This window comes from Zootoca vivipara, chromosome 2 (assembly GCF_963506605.1).
Source record: "Zootoca vivipara chromosome 2, rZooViv1.1, whole genome shotgun sequence".
Classification (NCBI taxonomy): Eukaryota; Metazoa; Chordata; class Lepidosauria; order Squamata; family Lacertidae; genus Zootoca; species Zootoca vivipara.
The window spans coordinates 68,427,803-68,449,535 of NC_083277.1; the positions used below are offsets into that span (position 1 = coordinate 68,427,803).

Sequence of the window (21,733 nt, forward strand, 5' to 3'; positions counted from 1 at the left end):
AAGAAAGATCATTAAGGTATAGGAGGCTGCAAAATTAGAAATCAAATAATGTCCATACTTTGGCAACTGCTATGGCACTGATTTACAGCATGTGCTGTCACAGGGTAGCACACTTATGAGTTCTGTTCAGTGCAAATGCCCTTATCCAACTGCATTGCAAACTTCAGAAACTAACACTGCATCAGAAAAATCCTGTGATAATAGTATAGCACATACCTATCTGATAGAAGTGTTGGGTATAGCTCTATACTTGCCTTTTAAGTAGGCCCAGTTTAATTCAGTGGGACCTACTTCTGAGTATATATGTATAGGCTTGAGCTGTCAAAACAATTTCATTTTTCTCACCAATAAATCTTTGGAATTACAGTTTTGTGAGGGAGGCAGGGATTTCTCATAGAGAATTCTCAGTACCCTCACCAAATGTCTGTTCCAAGAATTTGGGGGCAAAGGGACATGAGAAAAGCTTGATTTTAAATGTAGATATGACCATAGTCTTTAGTTTTGTTTTGTTCTAGACACACTTTTCCTCAAATCCAGATTTTTTATAACACCAGAATAATTATTTTCTTACTATTCTCTGAGTTCCATTTCTTCTTATAGCTTCTCTCCATATCTCAAGTTTGATGGGCAAAACTTGTCTGTTTATTTCATAACTTTGGGTAATCAATTAATTTTCCTCCTTCAAAATAAACTTCTTTGTTCCTCAACTGATTCTTAAACTTTTTTTGTTCAATTGATTTCGTTCTTAAGCTTTATTCTTATTTTGCCAGGTCATTCATCGTGATATCAAACCTGAGAATATTTTAGTTTCACAGACTGGAATTACTAAACTTTGTGATTTTGGATTTGCTCGGACATTAGCAGCCCCTGGTGACATTTATACTGATTATGTGGCCACACGGTGGTACAGAGCTCCAGAGTTGGTATTAAAAGATACTACATATGGGAAGTATGTATTTTTAAAATCCTGTTAATGAGCCTGCATTGGATAGCACTTTATCTTATATTTAGATATTCAAGAAGGTAACTGTTAAAGGATATTCACATGAAAGCACTGAAAAAACAAATTTATATAAACTTGGATGCTATGGGGCATAGCAGAGGGACATGAGATGGCACCCTTACACACATTTAAACAGCAACTCCTCTTTTGATGAAGGGTGAGATTGATAAAATATCCAATCTTAATAATTCACATAACATTGTTCATAAGCCTACACAACTGTACATACACCATTGGCTTCAGTGACATTAAAAAACATTTACCTTTAAATAAAACATGTCTACTAGTAAAGGTTTCTGCTATTTGCTATATTTTGAAGTTGAAGTAGTTGTGTTACATTGGGATTTCACCCTAGTCTTATTTTATGTTTACAAGTCTCATTGATTTCAGTGGAACATAGTTGCACATAATAGGCATGATACAATTAGGCTAACAATTTCCCCAGTGCCAACTGCAGTGTCAGTCCCAGATTTTGGAGAGCACAAGGGCAAAATGCCCTCTTTGCCACTGTCACCACAGACCATTTACTTGCCCCACCCTCCAAATAGCCAGTCTACCACTATCCAGAAGGAGAGGGCAGGTTGAATAGAGGCTGCTTCTCCTTCTCCTTCCTCTTGTCACTGCTATTAAGCCTGGAGAGGCAGGTAGCTGTAGCAGGAAGGAGAATGAGAAAGAACAGAGTCGGGGGGCTCTGGGTGTCAGCAATAGTCTATTTTTGTGGTGTAGGCATTGGCAGATGTCTTACAATATCACACATTGACCAACTGTGAAAGTCCCCTGTGGTGGATAGGTAAATTGAGTGAAGTCTGGAAGAGATTCTGATATCAGCCTTATATAAGATTTATCCCATTGAAATCACTGTGATGCATGCCAACACAGTGCATTAAGGGTTGGGGTGCTGCCATGCTGCAGGCCTCAAAGCACTTACTGGAAGTCAGCAGACTTCCATGGACAATAAAATTTGACTGTTATGCCCTTGGCTTTTGCTAATTGTCCATGTTTGTAGTTTCATTTTTTGGTACTCTTATAATCTTATAAACGTTTCAATTTTTTCTTTAAATTTCTTATTTAAAAGATTTAGCTGACTTTATTATAGCTCCAGTCTCTGTATTGTTGAGCACTTTGTTCATTTCCTGATCTTAGACCTGTGGACATCTGGGCTTTAGGTTGTATGATCATCGAGATGGCCACTGGCAACCCCTATCTACCCAGCAGCTCTGACCTAGACCTACTTCATAAAATTGTGACCAAAGTAGGTAGGTACTGCTGCAGATGATCTCTGCAGAAATCATTGTAGTAAAATATTGTTCAATGCTACTCTAACCACAATAATCAGCCATTGTACATCTCTACACAAGATTTGGGCTTTAAATCACCATTTGTTAATTAAGGGAAGTGGAGGAAATATATTATTCACCTTAAAAAAGAAATCATTTGTCACCAAAAGCTAAAGGCAGCATTCTAGAAGGAATATGCTCAACATAACCTTCTCTACAGTTCAGTAGAGTTCTGTGTTCTCATTTGATGCAAAGAGCAGCTTTGGGTGAGGGAGGGAACTTTTGGATCAGGAAACTGGCGTAGGAGAAAATGTTAACTCCCCTCTCACTCCCAGTGGTGTAGCTGTGATAAATTTTGCCCTCCTCTTCACCAGCCAAATTGCTTTTGCATTTTGAGAAAAGAAAATAGCTGAGGAGATGCAGGAGATTTTCAGCAGTCTTTTCTAGTTTGGTCCTCTTGAGCAGATTATCCCTCCATTTCTTCATAAGTAGATTTACTTTACTTTACTTTACTTTACTTTACTTTACTTTACTTTACTTGTCTATACCTCCATAATCCAAGGATCACAGGGTAGTTTAGAATATAAAAACACTAAAATATATAACATAGTAAGAAACAAAAACAATATTTTATTAAAGTTTTATTAAATTGGAACACTTAGACCATGCACTTTTAAACATGTTTGTCTGAATTACTTATTTCAGTGGATCTTACTTGTACATTGCTTAGAGACCCATGCAGTTAAGTGCTACATACATTACATCTTAAATAAATAATAATATAGTTTATATACTAGTGTTATGTTTAAGTGTTGAGTTATAACATATCCTGAGTTCTCTAGTGGCAGTGTAGGTGGGATGGCCATGGATACAGGGAGTGGCTTTTAACATATTGTCCCCTTTCTATTGGAATAATTTCGAGTGAAATTATTATGTGAGGTCTAGAGGCTGGTGTAAAGTTATACTGTTGACGCAGGAGTCTCCATAGATCAGAGGCATATGATACATTATAAGTGTGGTTCTCCCTCCTGCTGCCTTGTCCTACACATGACTGCGCTCCATTTTAGCCACCCCACCAGTTCATTGTTGTGACAGAACAGCCTTGAGGTGTTCCATGTAGCTGGTGTATCCTGTGTTCCATTGATACAGCAGAGCGCCTACTAAATCTTATACTTTCAGCTGGCATTACAGAAGTGTGCCCTTAGTATTCCAACTACTTTTTCCCTTTTGGAGCAAATATCTTGTTTTTGATGTTTGGGAATGCAGAAGGATTGAAGTTTGTATGTAGATTTGAGCTAAATCTGCTTTTTCCCTTTGTGTTCTCCTTTGCTTTCCATTTTCCTAATAAACATGAAATAATTTGACAAGATTAGGTCTGCATGCATAGTTGCTAACCTATTCTGGGTTTGTAGGAACTGGTTGGAGTATGTGCTTGCCTCACTTGAGCAAAGTGGAGGGACAAGAGGGCCGGGCTTTTCTACACAAGTGTTGTGTTGAATGAGTCTTAAGTACAATTACATTAAGATCTTCAATATTATTTTAGGTTACAATCCTAGATACATTTACCTTGAAGTAAGTCCTACTGAACTCTGTGGACCTTACTTCTGTATAGGATCGCACTGTTAGCATAATTAAATGTGTGTGAACGTTTTGTCAATTTCAGTCGTAAGAAGCATGCTCTGTTTTTCAAAGTGCCAGGAGTGCACCTGAATTTAAATTGATTTTTGTCAACAAAATGTACCTTTCATCAGACACATTAATGCTTATTGGGTTTCTTTCTTTCTTTCTTTCTTTCAGGTAACTTGACACCTCACCTTCAGAATATTTTTATAAGGAGTCCAGTTTTTTCAGGGATGGTCCTTCCTGAAGTTCAGCACCCTAAAAGTGCCAGGAAAAAGTATCCCAAGCTCAGTGCACTGCTTGCAGATATGGTTCATGTATGTCAGAAGAGGTCTGAGTATCAAGCTTACTGATGATCATTATTTGTAGCCTGGTATAGTTTGTGTTCTTTAATTGGCATATCGGTGTTTCTGTTACTTTGTGTATTTAGGATTGACCCACAGACATGCACTATGGTATACCGACTCCCCAGCCCCACACCCCTACTTTCTCACTGATTCCCCCACTACAGAGGATAAGTAGGCTGTGTGGATTACTTGAAATCTCTGTCCAGGCCTCCTTAATTATCGCTTTTATACATTTCAGAATCTCTTAGTAGGACCATGAGGTTTAATTTTTCTAATTTCTCTCCTGCTGCTGTTAAAGAAAAGTTTGTCCTAAAAGCTCCATTGCCAGAAGGTTAAGAAAGCCACACTTATTTACTGTATTTCACAGACAAAAATCTGTTTCATTTTAAACGATTGTTTTACCACACTGAACAACTATTTTGTGCCTTTGAGTTCATTTGGTATGGGCAGTGTGTGTGATGCTCTGCTTTTTAATGACTGAACCTACCATTCATTCTCTTATATTAGGAAATGAATACCATGTATAAGATGGCCCCATGTATAAGATGCCCCCTATTTTTGGGGACTACAAATTAAGAAAGCACCCCTCAGCACTACTCATATTTAAGACAAGTCCCAATTTTAAACCTAATTCTTGGGTAAAAAAACCCTAGTCATACACTTGAAAATATGGTAACTGGTGCAGTTTTTTTTTTAAAAAAACACACCTTCAAATCCATTTTAAATTATTTGGCAGAAGTTTAAGAACAAAATTTTAAGGCAACTTTTTGATAAGGTCTTTATCAAAGAGAATGTTAAATTTCCTAAAGTATAAGCTGCTTTTCCTTATGACAACAACTAATTCCATGACGCATGTTATTCTCTGGGTGTTATCCTAAATACATTATTTTCAAGTAGAATCTGTCCATTAGAATCTAAATTCAGGGAGATGGAATCTTTATGAGAGTTTTTATGGTTGAAATAGGAGACCTAAGAACTTCATTCAGCAGATTAATCCTCTGAAGGATTCTGTTGAATTTTAAATGGCTTATTACATGTATCTACATTGCTAATGTAGGCAACGCTACAATGGAATCAATTGGAGCTATGAGTATGCTTACAAATGTAACTTCAGTAACTAAGGGCTTGCCTACACTTCTGTTAGTGGCACAATTTCTAGGCACAGTCTGTGATTTGTAGGCACGGGTATGAGAGCATGGTTTCCCCGCCGCCGCCACCACCACCACTGACCCCGGGAAAACCCACTGTTTATTGCTGAATTAGAACAAACATCAATTGGGTTGATACACAACAGTACAGTACTGCACTGTACTTGATGAGCCTTCTAGACCCCAGGGTTATTTTGTCTGGCAGTGGCTATGAAACAACTGCCAAGGCTGCTGTGACTGGCCTGAAATGTTGCATCAGTTGTCCTATCCGAGCCTGGTCCTTGTCACCTGAAACATTGCTCAGAGCAATCATAGCAACTCTGGCTTTTGTTGCATGGTTACTGGGCCATACGGTATCCTGGCCATAGCTGCCAAGTTTTCCCTTTTCTCGCGAGGAAGCCTATTCAGCATAAGGGAAAATCCCTTTAAAAAAGGGATAACTTGGCAGCTATGATCCTGGCTCCAAAATAGGGTTTGCAATGGCTCAGCTGTGGTAAATTGTACTGGAAGATCTAGTTGAAATTTTGAAGCATACTATAATAGTCAAGCCCAATTCAATCAAAATGAAAACAACATCAGTGTAAATAAATCAGTCATCCTGTATTTTCTGGTGTCATCTTGAAAGATGTTCCATTAGGGTTCCTTGTAATATTTTAATTGCAAAATGCATTTTCCTATTCTTTTTCTCTGATGTGTTTCTGCAAACATGCTTCTAGGCAGTGTTTGTTTGTCAGATCTTAGCTTGAAGTCATTTTTAATAGAGAATTATGTAAATGTTGAAGAAGGTGCCATTACAAATGTAACAAATCATTCATGATAACAGCAATGCCAGGCACACTTGCAATAATGTGCATTGCACTGCTATTATTCATGCATGAACAAAAGTCTAAAGTATTCGATTCACAAACATAACAAGACCTGCCATAATAAAGTGCCCTTACCAGCAGTAACTTCTTTAGTACTGATAGGATTGGTTTCTAGGAAATGAAGGCTCTTATTTATTCTGTGAAAGGTTAATGAAGTCAAGGTTCTGTAAGTCACAGAATGATAGTATTCATGAACCAATAATGGCCCTGGCCAAACATGGAGATGCTATGGCATCTTCAGTTTGTTTGTTACACAGTTCTGTTGCATATTAAACAATGCTGGCGATACAAACAAAGTATTTTGTGCTAAGAAAGTGATAGTTATTTTGTTCATTGGATGCCTTTGTGTTAAACTTACAAAAGTATTGGACTGAGTCCATTAAGTTATATTTCTGCTCAAAAGCACAATAAAGATTAAAGAATAAAACTTTGATTTACCATAACATCATCCCAAAACAGCTACCCCCTGCCTGAACAGTGTGCTATGTGGGCCAATTATATAATGTTAGGCAACCTTTGCTCCTTGATAAATATGGAGCAGCTGGCTGATGGGCAGCATTGCTCCAGAAAAATAGGCTTGCATGTTCCTCACTTCTTTGAGGAATCAGAAGTTCCAAGGACAGTTTAATTTTCTTTGGAAGATTGCCCTGGAAACTTGCACTGTCCTTGTAATAGCTGTTGTATTTACAAAGGTGCAAGCTGAGCACATGGAAGAGGTATGTCACTCTCAATGATAGGCAGGAAGCCTGGTGTTCTTGCCTCACATCCCCAAAACAACATTATGCAAACTTGCTGTCTCCCAGGCTGCTTCCTTCCAGTCTAGCTAACTACAGAGTGCTCATCCTTCTCCCCCAACTCAAAACTGCAGATCCCTTTCCCACCAGGCTACCCCCCTGTTGAGCACTGACCATAGACCCCCTTCCTTGCAGGTAATTTGTCCACCGGGAGAGGGAACCCTCCTAATCATTACTTTTCATTGGGGATCTGCCCTCACCACTTGCAAGCAAACAGCTTAGCAAAGAATAAATACCCAGCAGGTATAAATATGAATTAGCTGCTCTGAGAGCTGCATACTTTTAGATATTAATTCATTCAGAGCAACGCCTTTGTAAACAGAGAGCTGGCACTTTTTTTTCGTTTTAATTTCTAGGGTCTTGGAACCAGATTGATTTTCCATTTTCCCTTAATTGTATTCTCTCTTCTTTTAAAAAGCTCAAAGTAGCTTTTGTGTGCATGAAGTATTATTCTGTCTTGGAAGAAGATGAGAAGCTTCTGCTAGTTTTTTTTTTTTTTAAAGCATGAGTCTTATTCAGTTCAAAGCATACCTCTATTTCAGGCATCCCCAAACTGCGGCCCTCCAGATGTTTTGGCCTACAACTCCCATGATCCTTAGCTAACAGGACCAGTGGTCGGGGAAGATGGGAATTGTAGTCCAAAACATCTGGAGGGCCGAAGTTTGGGGATGCCTGCTCTATTTCATTTTAATCGTGGTGGTACAGTTTTGCCTATACAAAGGCAATGGCATGATAGCCACTCCATCCTTCATAAATGGGAGAGCAGTTTTGCTCTGGAATTTGGAATGGCTGTGTCACTCCCATCCATTTGTCAGTGCTGGGTGATGTCAGGTGTACAGTGACTCATATACAGTAGAAGACTCAAGGAAAAGAGGGAGAAGCCTTAAGAGAACTCTCCACACTTTTTCTTGACATATTATGAGAAATAAATCACTAGGGAAGTTTGTCAGGTTTTTTTTAATGGTATTGGGGATTTTTTCATTGGGACGTCAGCACGTAAGGATGGGAGGTTTAATCCTTCCATCCCTAGCTATGATAGCGATAAAAATTAACTATTCCATACAGCTATTAGTCCTGAAAAAGCTCTAATTGGCACCAATCGGAGCTCCCGTTCCCCTGCACAATAGCATTGTGAGGGAGACGTTTTGGTAGCTCACCTTTCATACATATGGATACCATAGCATGATACATCATAAAATAAATCACACAACAAATTTATACACAAAAATAGCACTCAAAATCCCAGTGAAAGTACTATTGCATTTTTCTAGAAAGAACATATTGTGCATTGGGTCCTAGGGAAGTATCTCGCTTCCGTATACTCTGCGATCCTGATGAAATCTTCCTGCATTGCATCAACTATTAATTTGATATAAAGGCCAACATGCTTCCTTTTGCTGCAGTTGTCATAATAACTAATTCTTTGGCCTTTTGTTTTAACTTTCATGTAAGCCACATTCTTTACATGGTTATTATTCTGTTATATTGCCTTCACGGGCACTATCCAATAAATGCTCACAGCCCTTCCAAATAAAGTTCAGACAGCATTCCAAAACTCAGTGGTTCTGCTAGCTGGGGAAAACATTGCATTTCCCCAAAAATAACATGTTGTGTTGGGAAAATTCAAGTTATGTTTCCTGTAGGCAGAATGGTTGGATCTCATGTAATATAGTAAATGATCAGCAGTTATATAGTTCTTTTGCTATAAAAGGGGTCTGGGTACCTGAAGTACCACATTATTGGAAGAGGGGAGATTTCAAAGATCAGAAAAAATATATTTATCTTTTATTTTAAGTGCCATGAAACAAAATTTCTCAACTGGAATTTCAGCTCAATTTTCACAGTATTTAAGATAGATTTATTTGTTACAGTAATAAAATGGCAAAATGACTGCATGCAGAAAATATGCTAATACTCCTTAAAATTGTTAAATAACAATATCAATATGCTTTCATTTTTTGTTTATTTCACTTATTAATAAATAAATAATAAACAAACAAATAATAAATGTTATATAGTACATATTTTAATATATACATTTCTCCCCTGGATAATATTATATAAGCTTTTAGAAATGCTGCCTTCTAAAATAATTGTTCTATTATTTTTTAGGCTTGCTTACAAATGGATCCTGCAGATAGGATATCATCTGCTGATTTGTTACAGCATGACTATTTTACCAGAGATGGGTTTGTTGAAAAGTAAGTGACATGACCTCAGGCTTTGGATTTTTCTTTGATAGCCTTTCAAGATGATTGACATTCTTCATGACAAATACATGCTAATAATTTGTTAGGAGTGAGGGAAGAATCAAAACATCTCCACCTATAGTAATGCTTCTGTTGGTGAGATACTGTATATTCCCTATGCTCAAATTCTTAATTTTTGGGAACACCGATTTTCTTACTAGGTTTAAAATGCAAAATACTACTGTTTCAAATGTAACTACTGTGTGATTGTAACTGTTCAGATGTCTTAACACCATGTTGGCCAATGCTTGAGATGTGACTGATGGTTCCTGCATTAACCAGGAAAATTTGTGAATACAGTGGTACCTCATGTTACGTACCACCCCCCTTACAAATGCTGCGGATTACGCACTCTGCTAACCCGGAAGTAGATGCCCCTAGTTGCAGAAGTCGCACTCTGATGGCACGGCAGCAGCGGGAGGCGCCATTAGAGAAAGCTTGCCTCATGTTGCGAGCGGACCTTCGGAAAGGATTAAGTACATAACATGAGGTACCACTGTATACATAAAAAAACTCTTAACAACACTGTGACAATGTCCAGGAGTGCAAATAATTTTGCAAAACATAGGAGCTGATCTGATCCAATCTTCTAGGAGCCAGCTTGGAAGGAGGATGAGATTGATGTGTGAACGCACCAAGGAGAAGTCTTGCTCTGGTCTGTCCCTACCATCCTTTTTCCAGGCTATGCTTAATTGAGAGAGGTATCAGGGCTCAAACTCACCTGAAAATCACAGCCTCAGAATTGGAGGCCCTTCATTCAAAGAGTGACTCCTACTTCCATTTAGGAACCACGGCTGCAATCTTAATCCCATTTACCTGGGAATCCGTTGAATTCATTGGGATTTCTGCCTAGACATGGGTAGGATTGTGATGTAACAAAGTAGGAGAAGAAAGCCAACTCTCATACACATCAGCATACATGGGAGAAACTTGCTTCCTAAGCTCTTCAGTCAGCTGGGTGCCAGGAGCAATATTTAGGCACAGCAGCAGCTTGGGGGGGGGGGGCTGTGTTTTTGCACATCGGATGCTGTGTAAATTAAACTTAAGTTTCTGAAAATTAACTACTGCTACAAAAAAAGCCCCCACTATATACTGCAGCTGTGTCTCTGAACAATCAAAGCTCATTAGAATCTCCATCATTAAAAGATAAATGGTCACAAGCATGGGCGTAGGCAGGGGGGGCAGGAGGGGGCAATTGCCCTACCTAGAAGCAGGGCCGCTGGTCAGCCTGCCCCGCTGCCCGCCCGGTGCCGTCTCCCTTCTCCCTGGCTGGCTGTGGGGCGGGCAGAGGGAAAGCCAGGCAACCGCTTTGCGTGGCTCTGGGGCTTTCCCTCCACCTGCCCCAGCGATTGCAGAGGGGAAGGAGGGGATCGGAGCAGCCCGATTTCGGGCTGATCCTGGCTCCCCCTCGCCCCTGCCGATCGCGGAGGGGGGGAAGGGTGTCGGAGCAGTCCGATTTCGGGCTGATCCTGGCTCCCCCTCGCCCCTGCCGATCGCGGAGGGGGAGGAGGGAGTCGGAGCAGCCCGATTTCGGGCTGATCCTGGCTCCCCCTCGCCCCTGCCGATTGCGGAGGGGGAGTCGGAGCAGCCCGATTTCGGGCTGATCCTGGCGCCCCCTCGCCCTTGCCGATCGTGGAGGGGAAGAAGGGAGTCGGAGCAGCCCGATTTCGGGCTGATCCTGGCTCCCCCTCGCCCCTGCCGATCGCTGAGGGGGAGGAGGGAGTCGGAGCAGCCCGATTTCAGGCTGATCCTGGCTCCCTCTCGCCCCTGCCGATCACGGAGGGGGCGGAGGGAGTCGGAGCAGCCCAATTTCGGGCTGATCCTGGCGCCCCCTCGCCCCTGCCGATCGCGGAGGGGGAGGAGGGAAAGCTGGCAAGGGAGAAGGGAGCTTTCCTTGCCCCGGTGTGGCCCCTCCCCCGCCCCTTGCCCCCGCCCTTCTCCCCCTGATTTTCATCCTGGCTACGCCCCTGGTCACAAGTGGGGTAGTGTAAATCACCTTTTGAGAAGGGCAACAGGATGCACAGATTTACTGTCACCCACCTCAACAAGTGGCTGACACTTAAAAGCCTGACATGGTGAGAATCTGTTCAGAGGTAGGGATGTTGTGCAGAACACATACATCCTGAGTGGTTGTATATTCTTGGCTCCAGGTGGCAATTTGTTTTGTTTTCAGGGTGGGGTGGGGTGGGGTGGAGCCAGAAGGACAATCTATGTGTAGAAGGCTGTTTCCAATTCATACATCTGACTCATGGATTGGACCTTAAGGTTGCAATTCTAAGGACACGTATTTTGAAATAAATTCCTTTCATATCAATAGGACTTTAGTAAATGTATTTTTAGATCATTCTGTGTTATGATTTTCAGCTAAATGGACAATCAGTCACTATGATACTGTTTTTGTTGACTTAATCGTCTTGTCAAGCGCTAGGCAAAAATGAACAAATTTGTTGCAAATCTTTCTAGGAATTTGTTCTGTTTTCTCAAACCTCAAAGGGGCTTTGTTAAAGTTTCATGTCAAGAAAGAATGCTTGATCTTTAGAATACAATAAATAGACCGGTGCATAATTTATGAAGGCTGAAATAGAACTTGAAAGTTGGAATATGGTTTGCAATGAGAAATAAACATTTGACATGGAACACAATGCACTTATAAGCAAGTGGTCTTTAAAGTATTTGCCTTTAGGGCCACAACTAAGATGTAGAACAGATGTGTTGTGGTTGGCATGTTTTCTAGTTCTGCTAAATATATTCCAGAAGGGCAGTTGTGTTAATCCGTTGCAGCAAAAGCAATGGAGTCTTTTGGGACCCTAAAGGCTAGCAAATGGATTACAAACCGGCATAAGCTTTTGTGGACCATAGCGAGCATGGTTGGCATTCTGTGTAGGATAAACAGGTTGGTTTCTTTGGAAGATAGTAAATAGGCAAACCAGATAACTAAAATGGGAATACTGTATAGAAAAGCCAGTGGAGGGATATTTCAGATGGTTCTTAAGGTAGCCATCATTGAACAAAGGAACTTCAAAGGAAGGCTGCAACATGAAACAACTGAATCATGATACGTCAAGCAATTCAGTGGTATCAGTTGTAGACTGAATCAGCATAACGGATTTTTATCACGTGTTAATTGGCTTCCCAATGCCTGGATGCCTGTGTTAGCAACTACTTTTTTGTGAATGGCTACTCAGAATATAAAGGTAAAGGTAAAGGGACCCCTGACCATTAAGTCCAGTCGTGACCGACTCTGGGGTTGCGCGCTCATCTCGCATTATTGGCCGAGGGAGCCGGCGTATAGCTTCCAGGTCATGTGGCCAGCATGACAAAGCCGCTTCTGGTGAACCAGAGCAGCACACGGAAACGCCGTTTACCTTCCCGCTGTAGCGGTTCCTATTTATCTACTTGCATTTTGACATGCTTTCGAACTGCTAGGTTGGCAGGAGCAGGGACTGAGCAACGGGAGCTCACCCCGTCACAGGGATTCGAACCGCCGACCTTCTGATCAGCAAGCCCTAGGCTCAGTGATTTAACCACAGCGCCTTACCATATAATCTGTACTTTTAAGTATTTCATTTCCTTCTCACCTGTTTACACTCCCTCCCCATTTGAATCAGACATATACCTGCTACCTGGGGTACAACTTCAGGCACCTGATGAAGTAGACTGTAGTCCAAAAAACCTTATGCCATAATAAATGTGTTGTTGTGAAGATGCCATAAGACTCTTTGTTGCTGTTCTTGCTACAGGAGACTAGCATGGCTACTCCTCTAGAAATTGTTTGTATATGCTTGTTGATGTAAATGCACTTTCCATTATCAGATTCTTACCAGAATTGAAATCCAAATTACTACAAGAAGCAAAGTTGAATTTTCTTTCAAAATTCAGAGACAATAATAAAGAGATGGATGAAAAAAGAACAGTTCACATTAACGTGTCTCAGAGTGGCCCAGTTATTGTGAAAGTAAGAATGATTACTTTTTTTAGCATGTTTATTATTATTTTACATGTAGCATGTTTATTATTATTTTACATGTATTTTGTTTACATGTGTAAACAAAATAAACTAGTGTAAACAGAATAAACCTGCCTAATGTACACAGCAGAATTTGATTTGACTTGAAAATTTTAGCTTACTCTGGGAATTCAATCATATTATCAAATGGAAGGTCAATGTGATACTGATTCATCAGAGCTTATTCACAACAGTTTCAGCCCATGCCAGTTGCATGGCAGTGGTGGACTTTGAGCTTCTCAAAGTAGTGCCCTGTGCAACACCAACATTTGGTGCCCTCATGCCTTCTGTTGTTCATTATTTTTGTGGTGCCCCTTGCAACACCCTCTCAGCTCAGCACCAAGTGTGGGCAAACTGGTTACACTCCCCTGAATCTGCCTCTGTTGCATTGTTTGTCAGCCACACCTGACTTTTAGCAGAGCGGCCATATGCTGAATGAGTTATATATTGGTCATGTGATGATTGTTGCCTTCATGATCGAGATGTTTTGAATTAAGATAGTGTCCCAAAGGGGGAAAAAGAAGACATGAGTCTTGTTATGGTAGCAAAGTCTGAGAAGCACTTATTGGTCTGTTTTATAATATTTGTATTTTCAGGGCTATGAACAGTGAGAGAAATTAAGGAAGAATGGTTTGCAATTTTAAGTAGGCCACAGAATTAATGACTGTTCTATTTTGTTGAAACTGTGGGGAATGGAGAAAATTCCACAATAGTGCAGCATTACTTTTAATACTAATTACTAATAATCAAATTCAAGATCATTTTTAGACTGTGTTCTAGTATTTCATAAGCATTTTACTGTTGGCTCACTCAGGATTTTTCTCTGTGTCCATGATCCACATGTCACTTCCAGGATTTGACCCAGAAAGTGAAACTGCTGTTCACTTTTGATTGCCTGACCATTTGCCTACCAAAGCTATTAATCCATAGTTGGTGGATTGGGAAATTATGTAGGGATCATACATCTTTTTCCTGTTGAATGTATCAAAGAAGAAATTCAAAGTGATTCAGACTCTGAAATGAATTGGACACTACTGTTTTTCTTTCAACTCCATGGATCTCAGCTCCCAACTTTTTCTGTCCGATCAGAATGTAGGTTAATAGAAGGAATGGTTTAATGTTTGTGTGTATTACCTGTTTTAGGAAATTGAAAAGGACAAAAAACCAAAGGAGATGAAGGTCAAAGGGATCAAAATGAAAGGGGTGAAATCTGAAATCTCAGAGCTGAAAAGGAATGAACAAGAAGATGCAGTTTTGCAGTGGGCTGCTCTGTCTCAGAATGCTCTAAACCTTCCTCATGAAAACAAACTGACAGGCAATGATGGCACTGGTCTGGCAGCTGGCACTGATGCTGGTGGGACAAAGGAGGATTCTCCACAGACGCCCACAATGACAATGCCACGCATCAACCCAAACTGCGGAAATCTTACTTCAAATTTCAATTCACACTTCCTGTGCCCTAATTCAAGGTATGTAATGCAAAAGTGAATGCAGGTGGGGAATTGGAATGCTTGTAAAAGATCAAATTTTGCTCAAAGTTTTAAAAAAGAAACAGTTTAACTGCTGAATTTAGATAAGCTACCGGTATGTGTGATTTCTTATTGAGGAGCTATCCCTGCCACACAGTATATGGGGTGGGTGGGGAGATATTAAATATGGAACATGCTTAATAAAAAATAAAAATCTAATGACATGAGTTCTTAGTTGAGAATGAATTTGTTACTTCATTTATCTTCTTGTTTATCAGATTACCTGAAAAAGCAAAGAAAAGACGAAGTCCTTGGCCACAAGTGTCACAAATAGGTCCAAATAACCGTCAAGAAGAAGGGACTATATCTCAAGTAAGTGTACAGTTTTAAAGATCAATTTGGTTAATCTGGTTATGTCTTTGAAGTATCTTTTTAAGCCAATGGGTGCAATCTAGAGAATGATTGACATGCCCAAGGGCCAAATTTGATGCAAGAACAGCAGACTCTTTCTTTAAATCCACTTGAGTCTGCCAGGTTGTATATAAAGCAGGGAGTGTTTCTTTTCTTTTTTCTTTTAATCAACAAGGGTTCAGACATGAAGTTGCTAAACAGGACCCCTGCATTAACACTTACCTCTCTGAAGTCTCTACTTATATGCCAGGGGTCCCCAGACTTTCTGCGCGGCGGGCTGGTGCCCGCCGCGCCGACCGCGCAGTGGGCCGGAGGGCAGGGGAGTGCGCGCGCAGCGGGCCGGAGGGCGGGGGAGTGCGCGCCCGTGCGCATGCGCACAGGCACACGGGCGGGAAAAAAATCGCCAAAAATCGCTTGTGCGCATGCGTATGGGCCTCCCCCGACCCGGAAGTGCACCAGAAATGACCTCTTCCGGGTCGGGAGAGGCCCATACGCATGCGCACAAAGGATTTTCGGCGATTTTTTGCCGATTTTTTAGATCGTCGCTGCGCCGCGCGCCGTGAGAGCGGGCGGCGGCAGCGGGCGGCGGGAGTCGTCGCGGGCCGGATTGGAAGGCCGATTGGGCCGCATCCGGCCCGGGGGCCGTAGTTTGGGGACCCCTGTTATATGCTTTTCTACTTGGCCCAGCTTTGGTATGAGAAATGAGTTTCCATTTCACCCATGAGTCCCTTTTGCACTCAGAATCAGTCTTCCACCTCTGCACACTTGCTGGTATTACTAGAAAAGCATTGGGCACTTGTTGAATAGGCAAAAAATAGCAACAACTAAACCACTATATGTGCAGGCTGACATTCATACCTTCCTAGCTTCTGGACCACTTAACCTTCAAGTGAATTGACTTTTCTCCCTTTACTCCCCCCCCCCCCAATCCCAAGAGCTATGCATAGGTGAAAAGTGAAGGAAGAAGGAAGCTTTAGGCTGAGGCACACAAGTAGCAAGATTTTCTGAGAAGCGTGTCTGCATTTGACCAAAGATCACCCTCAGGGCAAAGGATCTCCTTGTCCAGTTAAAACAATTCACTCATGCTCATGTGTTTTTGGAACCTTCTTCTAAGCCAGGCATCCCCAAACTCTGGCCCTCCAGATGTTTTGGTCTACAATTCCCATCTTCCCCAACCACTGGTCCTGTTAGCTACGGATCATGGGAGTTGTAGGTCAAAACATCTGGAGGGCCGCAGTTTGGGGATGCCTGTTCTAAGCACTAGCTTTGCACAACTGTTCCTTCACTCTCCTTTTGTTTTGCTTTTTTTAGTGCTGCTTTTCTCTTCTGCTTTTGCTGTATTATTATTTTATTTATATGGCCACTTACACCTGAAGGTCTCAAGGTGACTTACATAGCAAAAAATACACCTTAAAAACATACAACGCTAACTGTTCACGCTAAACATCTCCTACCCCACAAGTTCACCATAAATTTATCACAAGTGAGCATTATAAAACAGAAAGCAGTGAAAAACCATCTATTGAGGAAGCAGAAGACAAATATCAACATTCAAACGCTTGAGTGTACAAAAAAAAAGCCTTAACCTGGCACTGAAAATGTGTTAGACCTCCCTGTAGAAAAAAGTGTTTTCTCATGTAACCCTTAGAAGGAATACTTGGAGGAGGATGTCCAAGGACAACCTGAGACTCCATGCAGGTTTAAAAAGAAAAAGGTGCTCTATAATGCAATCTGGTCTGGGGCTGTATAAACCTTTACAAGCTAAAATGAGCACTTTGAATTGGGCAAGCAACCTAGAAGTCAGTGCAGACAGACAAGCATGGGTATTATATACAGTGGTGCCTTGCTTAACAAATGCCCTGCTTAACGAAATTTCTGCTTAACGAAAGGATTTTTCGAGCGGAGGTTGCCTCACTAGACAAATTCGTTTTGTGAAAAATTCGTCTAGCGAATCGCGGTTTGCCATAGGAATGCATTGAAATTCAATTAATGCGTTCCTATGGGCAAAAAAAATCCAAAAAAATCAATGCATTCCTATGGGATTCGCTAGACGAATTTTTCGTTATAAGAAAAGACCCGTGGAATGAATTAAATTCGTCTAGCGAGGCACCACTGTACTTGAACCTCCTTGTCCCAATTGTAAGTCTAATTGTAAGTAACTGAATTCTGCATCAGCTGAAATTTCCAAGTTCTCAAAGGCAGATGTCAGTTCCTGATCACAAGCAGCTATGGCACTAATTGAACAGGGAGCAAAAAGATGCTCAGCTCCTAGTTCATTACAGCACCGACCGGTAAGCTGGCTTGGAAGTGTGCAAGGATGAGGCTAGTGACTACAGTCACTGATCTGCCTGGTCGGAAGTGGCAATGGATGCTGGAGGGGTGGGCATGCAAGGCATTAGCCCCAGAGATCTCTGCTGGGCTTCATGGGCCATAGCAAATGTCCCAGTATTCTGGGTACTGGGTCTGTTGTATAATGTCTCAGTGTTTACAAGGTGGTGTAGAATACAGTCCAGATAACTCTACTACTGTTGCTCAAAGGAGTCTTTAGCAGATAAGAGAGCTGTCATTCCTCCTCTGGTAGATGTTGTAAACTGAACAGGTGATTTAACTGTCCATGGAAATACAGTCATACCTCGTTTACAACCGCCTCGGTTTACAAACACCGCGGACCCACCTGGAACGGATTAATTCACTTTCCATTACTTTCAATGGGAAAGTTCGCTTCAGGTTAAGTACGCTTCAGTTTAAGTACAGACTTCCAGAACCAATTACACTCATACTTCGGGTTAAGTATGCTTCAGGTTGAGTACTCCACGGACCCGTCTGGAATGGATTAATCCACTTTCCATTACTTTCAATGGGAAAGTTCACATCAGGTTAAGTACGCTTCAGTTTAAGTACTCCGTGGACCGTCTGGAACGGATTAATCCACTTTCCATTACTTTCAATGGGAACGTTCGCTTCAGGTTAAGTACGCTTCAGGTTAAGTACAGACTTCCGGAACCAATTGTGGTTGTAAACCGAGGTACCACTGTAGACAAATATGTTTGTTGCTGGATGCTACCAGCTGCTAAGGAAAAAGACCTATTGATTTTGTCTGAAAGATGAAATTTCTAATAGTTCTTCTAGCCCATAATAGTGATTTATTCATGCCTGGTGATATAAGCTTCCTCGAAAGAGAGACTTTAAAGATTATTAGTACTTTGTGTCAAGGTCAGAATTAACTACATAAAGGCATAGTGAAGTTGAAACTGTAGCACAGATGTTATCTTGGATACATACTGATTCCATTTTTAGAACCAAATAGAGAAGGTCTCTCTGTATGAAAGAGCTGCTCAGATTGATCAAATGGTCACAATAAACAGAAAGAAACGCAATATTTCAAGATGTGAGAAGAAGGACATTCACTTCCCAGAGCTAACCACGGGGCAACAGAAAGAACTGAAAGGAATGGAAAGTATGCTTGCTATCTTCTATAGATTTTTTTTTCAGATAAATTGTAAGGCTCTGATGACTTAATCTGAAATGAAACTTAAATATCTATTAAGATTTGTGGAATATGATGCAAAATAGTCTGCTCGGTTTTTTTAAGGCTTTCTTTTGATGAGTCAGTTGGCACAGATTCCTTCCTTTTCAAATCAAAAGCTGCTTGCAAATAAAACTAAAAAACAGAAATCAGCTCAGGGCTAGAATGTATGTATGCATGCATGCATATCTGTATGGAAGTAATCTTCATGCTATATATTTGTTTGCTTATTTAGCCCTCAATGTTGTTTCAGGCAGGTTGACTCTTTCAAACATTGTTTAAATGCTGCTTGTACTTCTTCTGCAGCAAAAAGTACTGATTTTATTTATTTATTGGTATTAGAAAGGGCAGTGAATTAAAACATCCCCTCCCTAGTACTGCTGTTTCATAAAAAGAGACCCTTACTTGGAGCTGCTTTTAAGTAAATATTTTAAAAGTTGAAAAATACTGTCATGGATCTTCTGTATAGATTTTTCTTTGAATAACAGAACCCCTACCCCACATATCACAAACTGCTTTTGAACACAACACAACACACACAGACACACACAATTTCAAAATTTTGCTATGTAGCTTGAGGTGAGAGGGGGAATGACTTCCATTTCATAAAACTAAGGCTAAGGTTTCCTTGGGCCCACAGAACTAATTTCAGAGTTCCTTGAATTATGGCTGCTGTATTATGGTTCTGTATTTGAAGTGATTCAAAAGGTTGAGTGGTGGTGGCAAGTGTGCAGTTGAAGTGGTGGGTGGGCATGGCTGAATCTGGCCTCCAAGAATTGTGCTTGCAGCTACAGAAATTTATAAAAATGAAGCAAAAGTAACCTCTTTCCAACACCACTTCTTAAACTGAGGGGTGGGTACTCCATTGCCCTACAAACCTACCAGGTGTCACCATTAAGAGTTTTTTTCCCAATGTGGGATCCAGAGAAAGGCTGGGAAAATGAAACTGCAGCCGGTTTAGCTGTCTGGGGCTCAAAACATACAATCACAACAAAAACAGCACAGCACCAACACCCTCATTAAAAGCAGTCAGTTCCCCAAAGCCTGTTGCTAGCAGAAGGACAAGGAGGGAGCCCGTCTAACTTCTTTAGGGAGGGAGTTCTAGAGCCTGGGAGCAGCATGAGTGCCTGCCTGCCACTGTGAAACTGTGTTTTTGTAAAAAGCTGGGGTGCTTATGCCTGTCTCTGGTGGTCATTTGTGGGGCTCTTGGACTACAGGGCCCCAGAGGGTGTCCCAAAGTCAAGAACTAAAAGCACCACTGAATGAATGATCAGTGGCAGGGGGATTAGTGCTCAAATATTTTCCTATTAGCCAATGTTCAGCAGAAAAATGCCCCCTTCGGTTGCTTTTCCCCATGTGGGAGGTCACAGAATTGTGTTCACAAGAATCTGAATTAAAAAAATGAAGGCTTCCATGATATAATAAGCTCTAAAGCAAAAAATAACTAGTTGTCTTTCATTTCAAAAAAAAATCTTCAATTAAATCATGGTTTTCTTTGTTTCCTTAGCTTTGGATTGTACATTTTGGATAATTCAAACTAGAAAAGCATCCAAATCTAGAAATAATTAGGTATTTGTTTGTAAAAGTTAAACAGGTAAGAGTGCTGAAGAGGGAGTCAAAGAAATCTGAAGTATCTAAAATACCATCTTTACTAAATGTGGATCAGAATCGTGAAAAACTTGAGGTAAATTCTAATTTCTTAGCCAGCATAAAAACATGGATTCTGTAACTGAACAGTGAGTTAAGTGTGCCTATGCCAGTTTAAAATAATGGATTTAAAGATAGCTAACTCTCTGTTGAATTGTGGTAAAAGAGTTTGTCAATGTTTGGACAAGGTACAAATATTCTTGGACTTGGCTAAAATATCTAATTACTGAGTTGTTGAAAATTAGAGAATACATGTAATATTTGCATCCTTTCGTCAGTCATTTACAAGTAAATATAATGCATAATTGCATTCAGTGGGAACATTTCCTGGACGTTTGTTTAAAAGCTGCTGAACTCTTTTAGAAATATTGATTATATTTTTAAAAAATGCTTTGCTTTTTTATTTGGAGGGAGATATTTTTAATTTGACGAAAAAGTGAGTTTTCACTAATTGGCTTCTGTCAACTAACCATATTTTTTAATTTAATATTTAGAACACAGGAAATGCAGGAAATACACAAAATGAAAACTAGCCAAGTTTGCCCGTGAAACAGCATGCATCTTGGGAAGATGTACAATGTCTGGAGGAGTAAGACACTTGCTTTTCAAAAAAGCTTTTCATTAAAAAAGTTTCATGAATAACTCTGCATACCATGTGTAGATCCTCTAATAAAGTATTTTGAAATGTGATGGTCACAAAAACATTCATTTTTACAATATACTGTATAGTAAGTTTAAGGCAAGTGGGGGGGGTCACCAGTGTGGTGCCTATAGATGCAATGGGACCTTTGAGGTCTTCCACTGGTGCCCACGAGGCCTCTGCCCCTTGGTCATGAGACAATTGGGGTGGTTACCTTTTTATCCCTTGTACAGTGGTACCTCGTGTTATGTCCCGTCCCCCTTACGAATGCTACGGGTTACGCGCTCCGCTAACCCGGAAGTAGATGCCCCTTGTTGCGACCTTTGCCCCAGGATGCGAGCAGAAGTCATGCTCCGGCGGTGCAGCAGCAGGAGGAGGTGCCATTAGAGAAATGTCCATAAGCTTTAATTAGCTTGTGTTTAAGTAAACAAAGTTACCGGTCCAGTCACGCTTCCGGACGTAAATCTTCCCTTTCAGCAGAGCATTTTTAGCACAACGGCAAAGAGTAAGGTGAGTCAGCAAGAGTTAATTCAGGAACTCTGGAGCAGGTTGCAAACTCAAAAGGCTTTATTTACAAAAACGTAGCCAGGAGATAAGGCAGACATTCTTCATCTCTGGCCAAGTAAAAACTTAAACAAAACTGTGCCTCAGTGCACAAACTTGAGGCATCACTCCTACACACAGCAACCAAAACTAAGAGATAACACTACTGAGAGAAAAAACGCTCCTA

General features: G+C 40.8%; 1 protein-coding gene across 4 annotated transcripts in view; it reads left to right on the plus strand.

The window, feature by feature from the left end:
* The window catches only part of PPP2CA (protein phosphatase 2 catalytic subunit alpha), a 65,258-nt gene that overhangs the window by 3,982 nt on the left and 39,543 nt on the right, over nt 1-21,733 (plus strand). Inside the window, exons 4-13 of one of the 4 annotated variants that reach the window (XM_035105439.2) lie at nt 771-949; nt 2,147-2,259; nt 4,078-4,217; nt 9,168-9,256; nt 13,118-13,259; nt 14,454-14,779; nt 15,058-15,151; nt 18,488-18,647; nt 20,303-20,400; nt 20,858-21,047. In XM_035105439.2, coding sequence (XP_034961330.1) covers nt 771-949; nt 2,147-2,259; nt 4,078-4,217; nt 9,168-9,256; nt 13,118-13,259; nt 14,454-14,779; nt 15,058-15,151; nt 18,488-18,647; nt 20,303-20,400; nt 20,858-20,896 — 1,380 coding nt within the window. In that variant the 3' untranslated portion in view covers nt 20,897-21,047. Of the gene's footprint in view, nt 1-770; nt 950-2,146; nt 2,260-4,077; nt 4,218-9,167; nt 9,257-13,117; nt 13,260-14,453; nt 14,780-15,057; nt 15,152-18,487; nt 18,648-20,302; nt 20,401-20,857; nt 21,048-21,733 lie in introns of those variants that run through there. The other 3 variants (XM_060271673.1, XM_035105442.2, XM_060271674.1) reach the window with 3 other exon arrangements.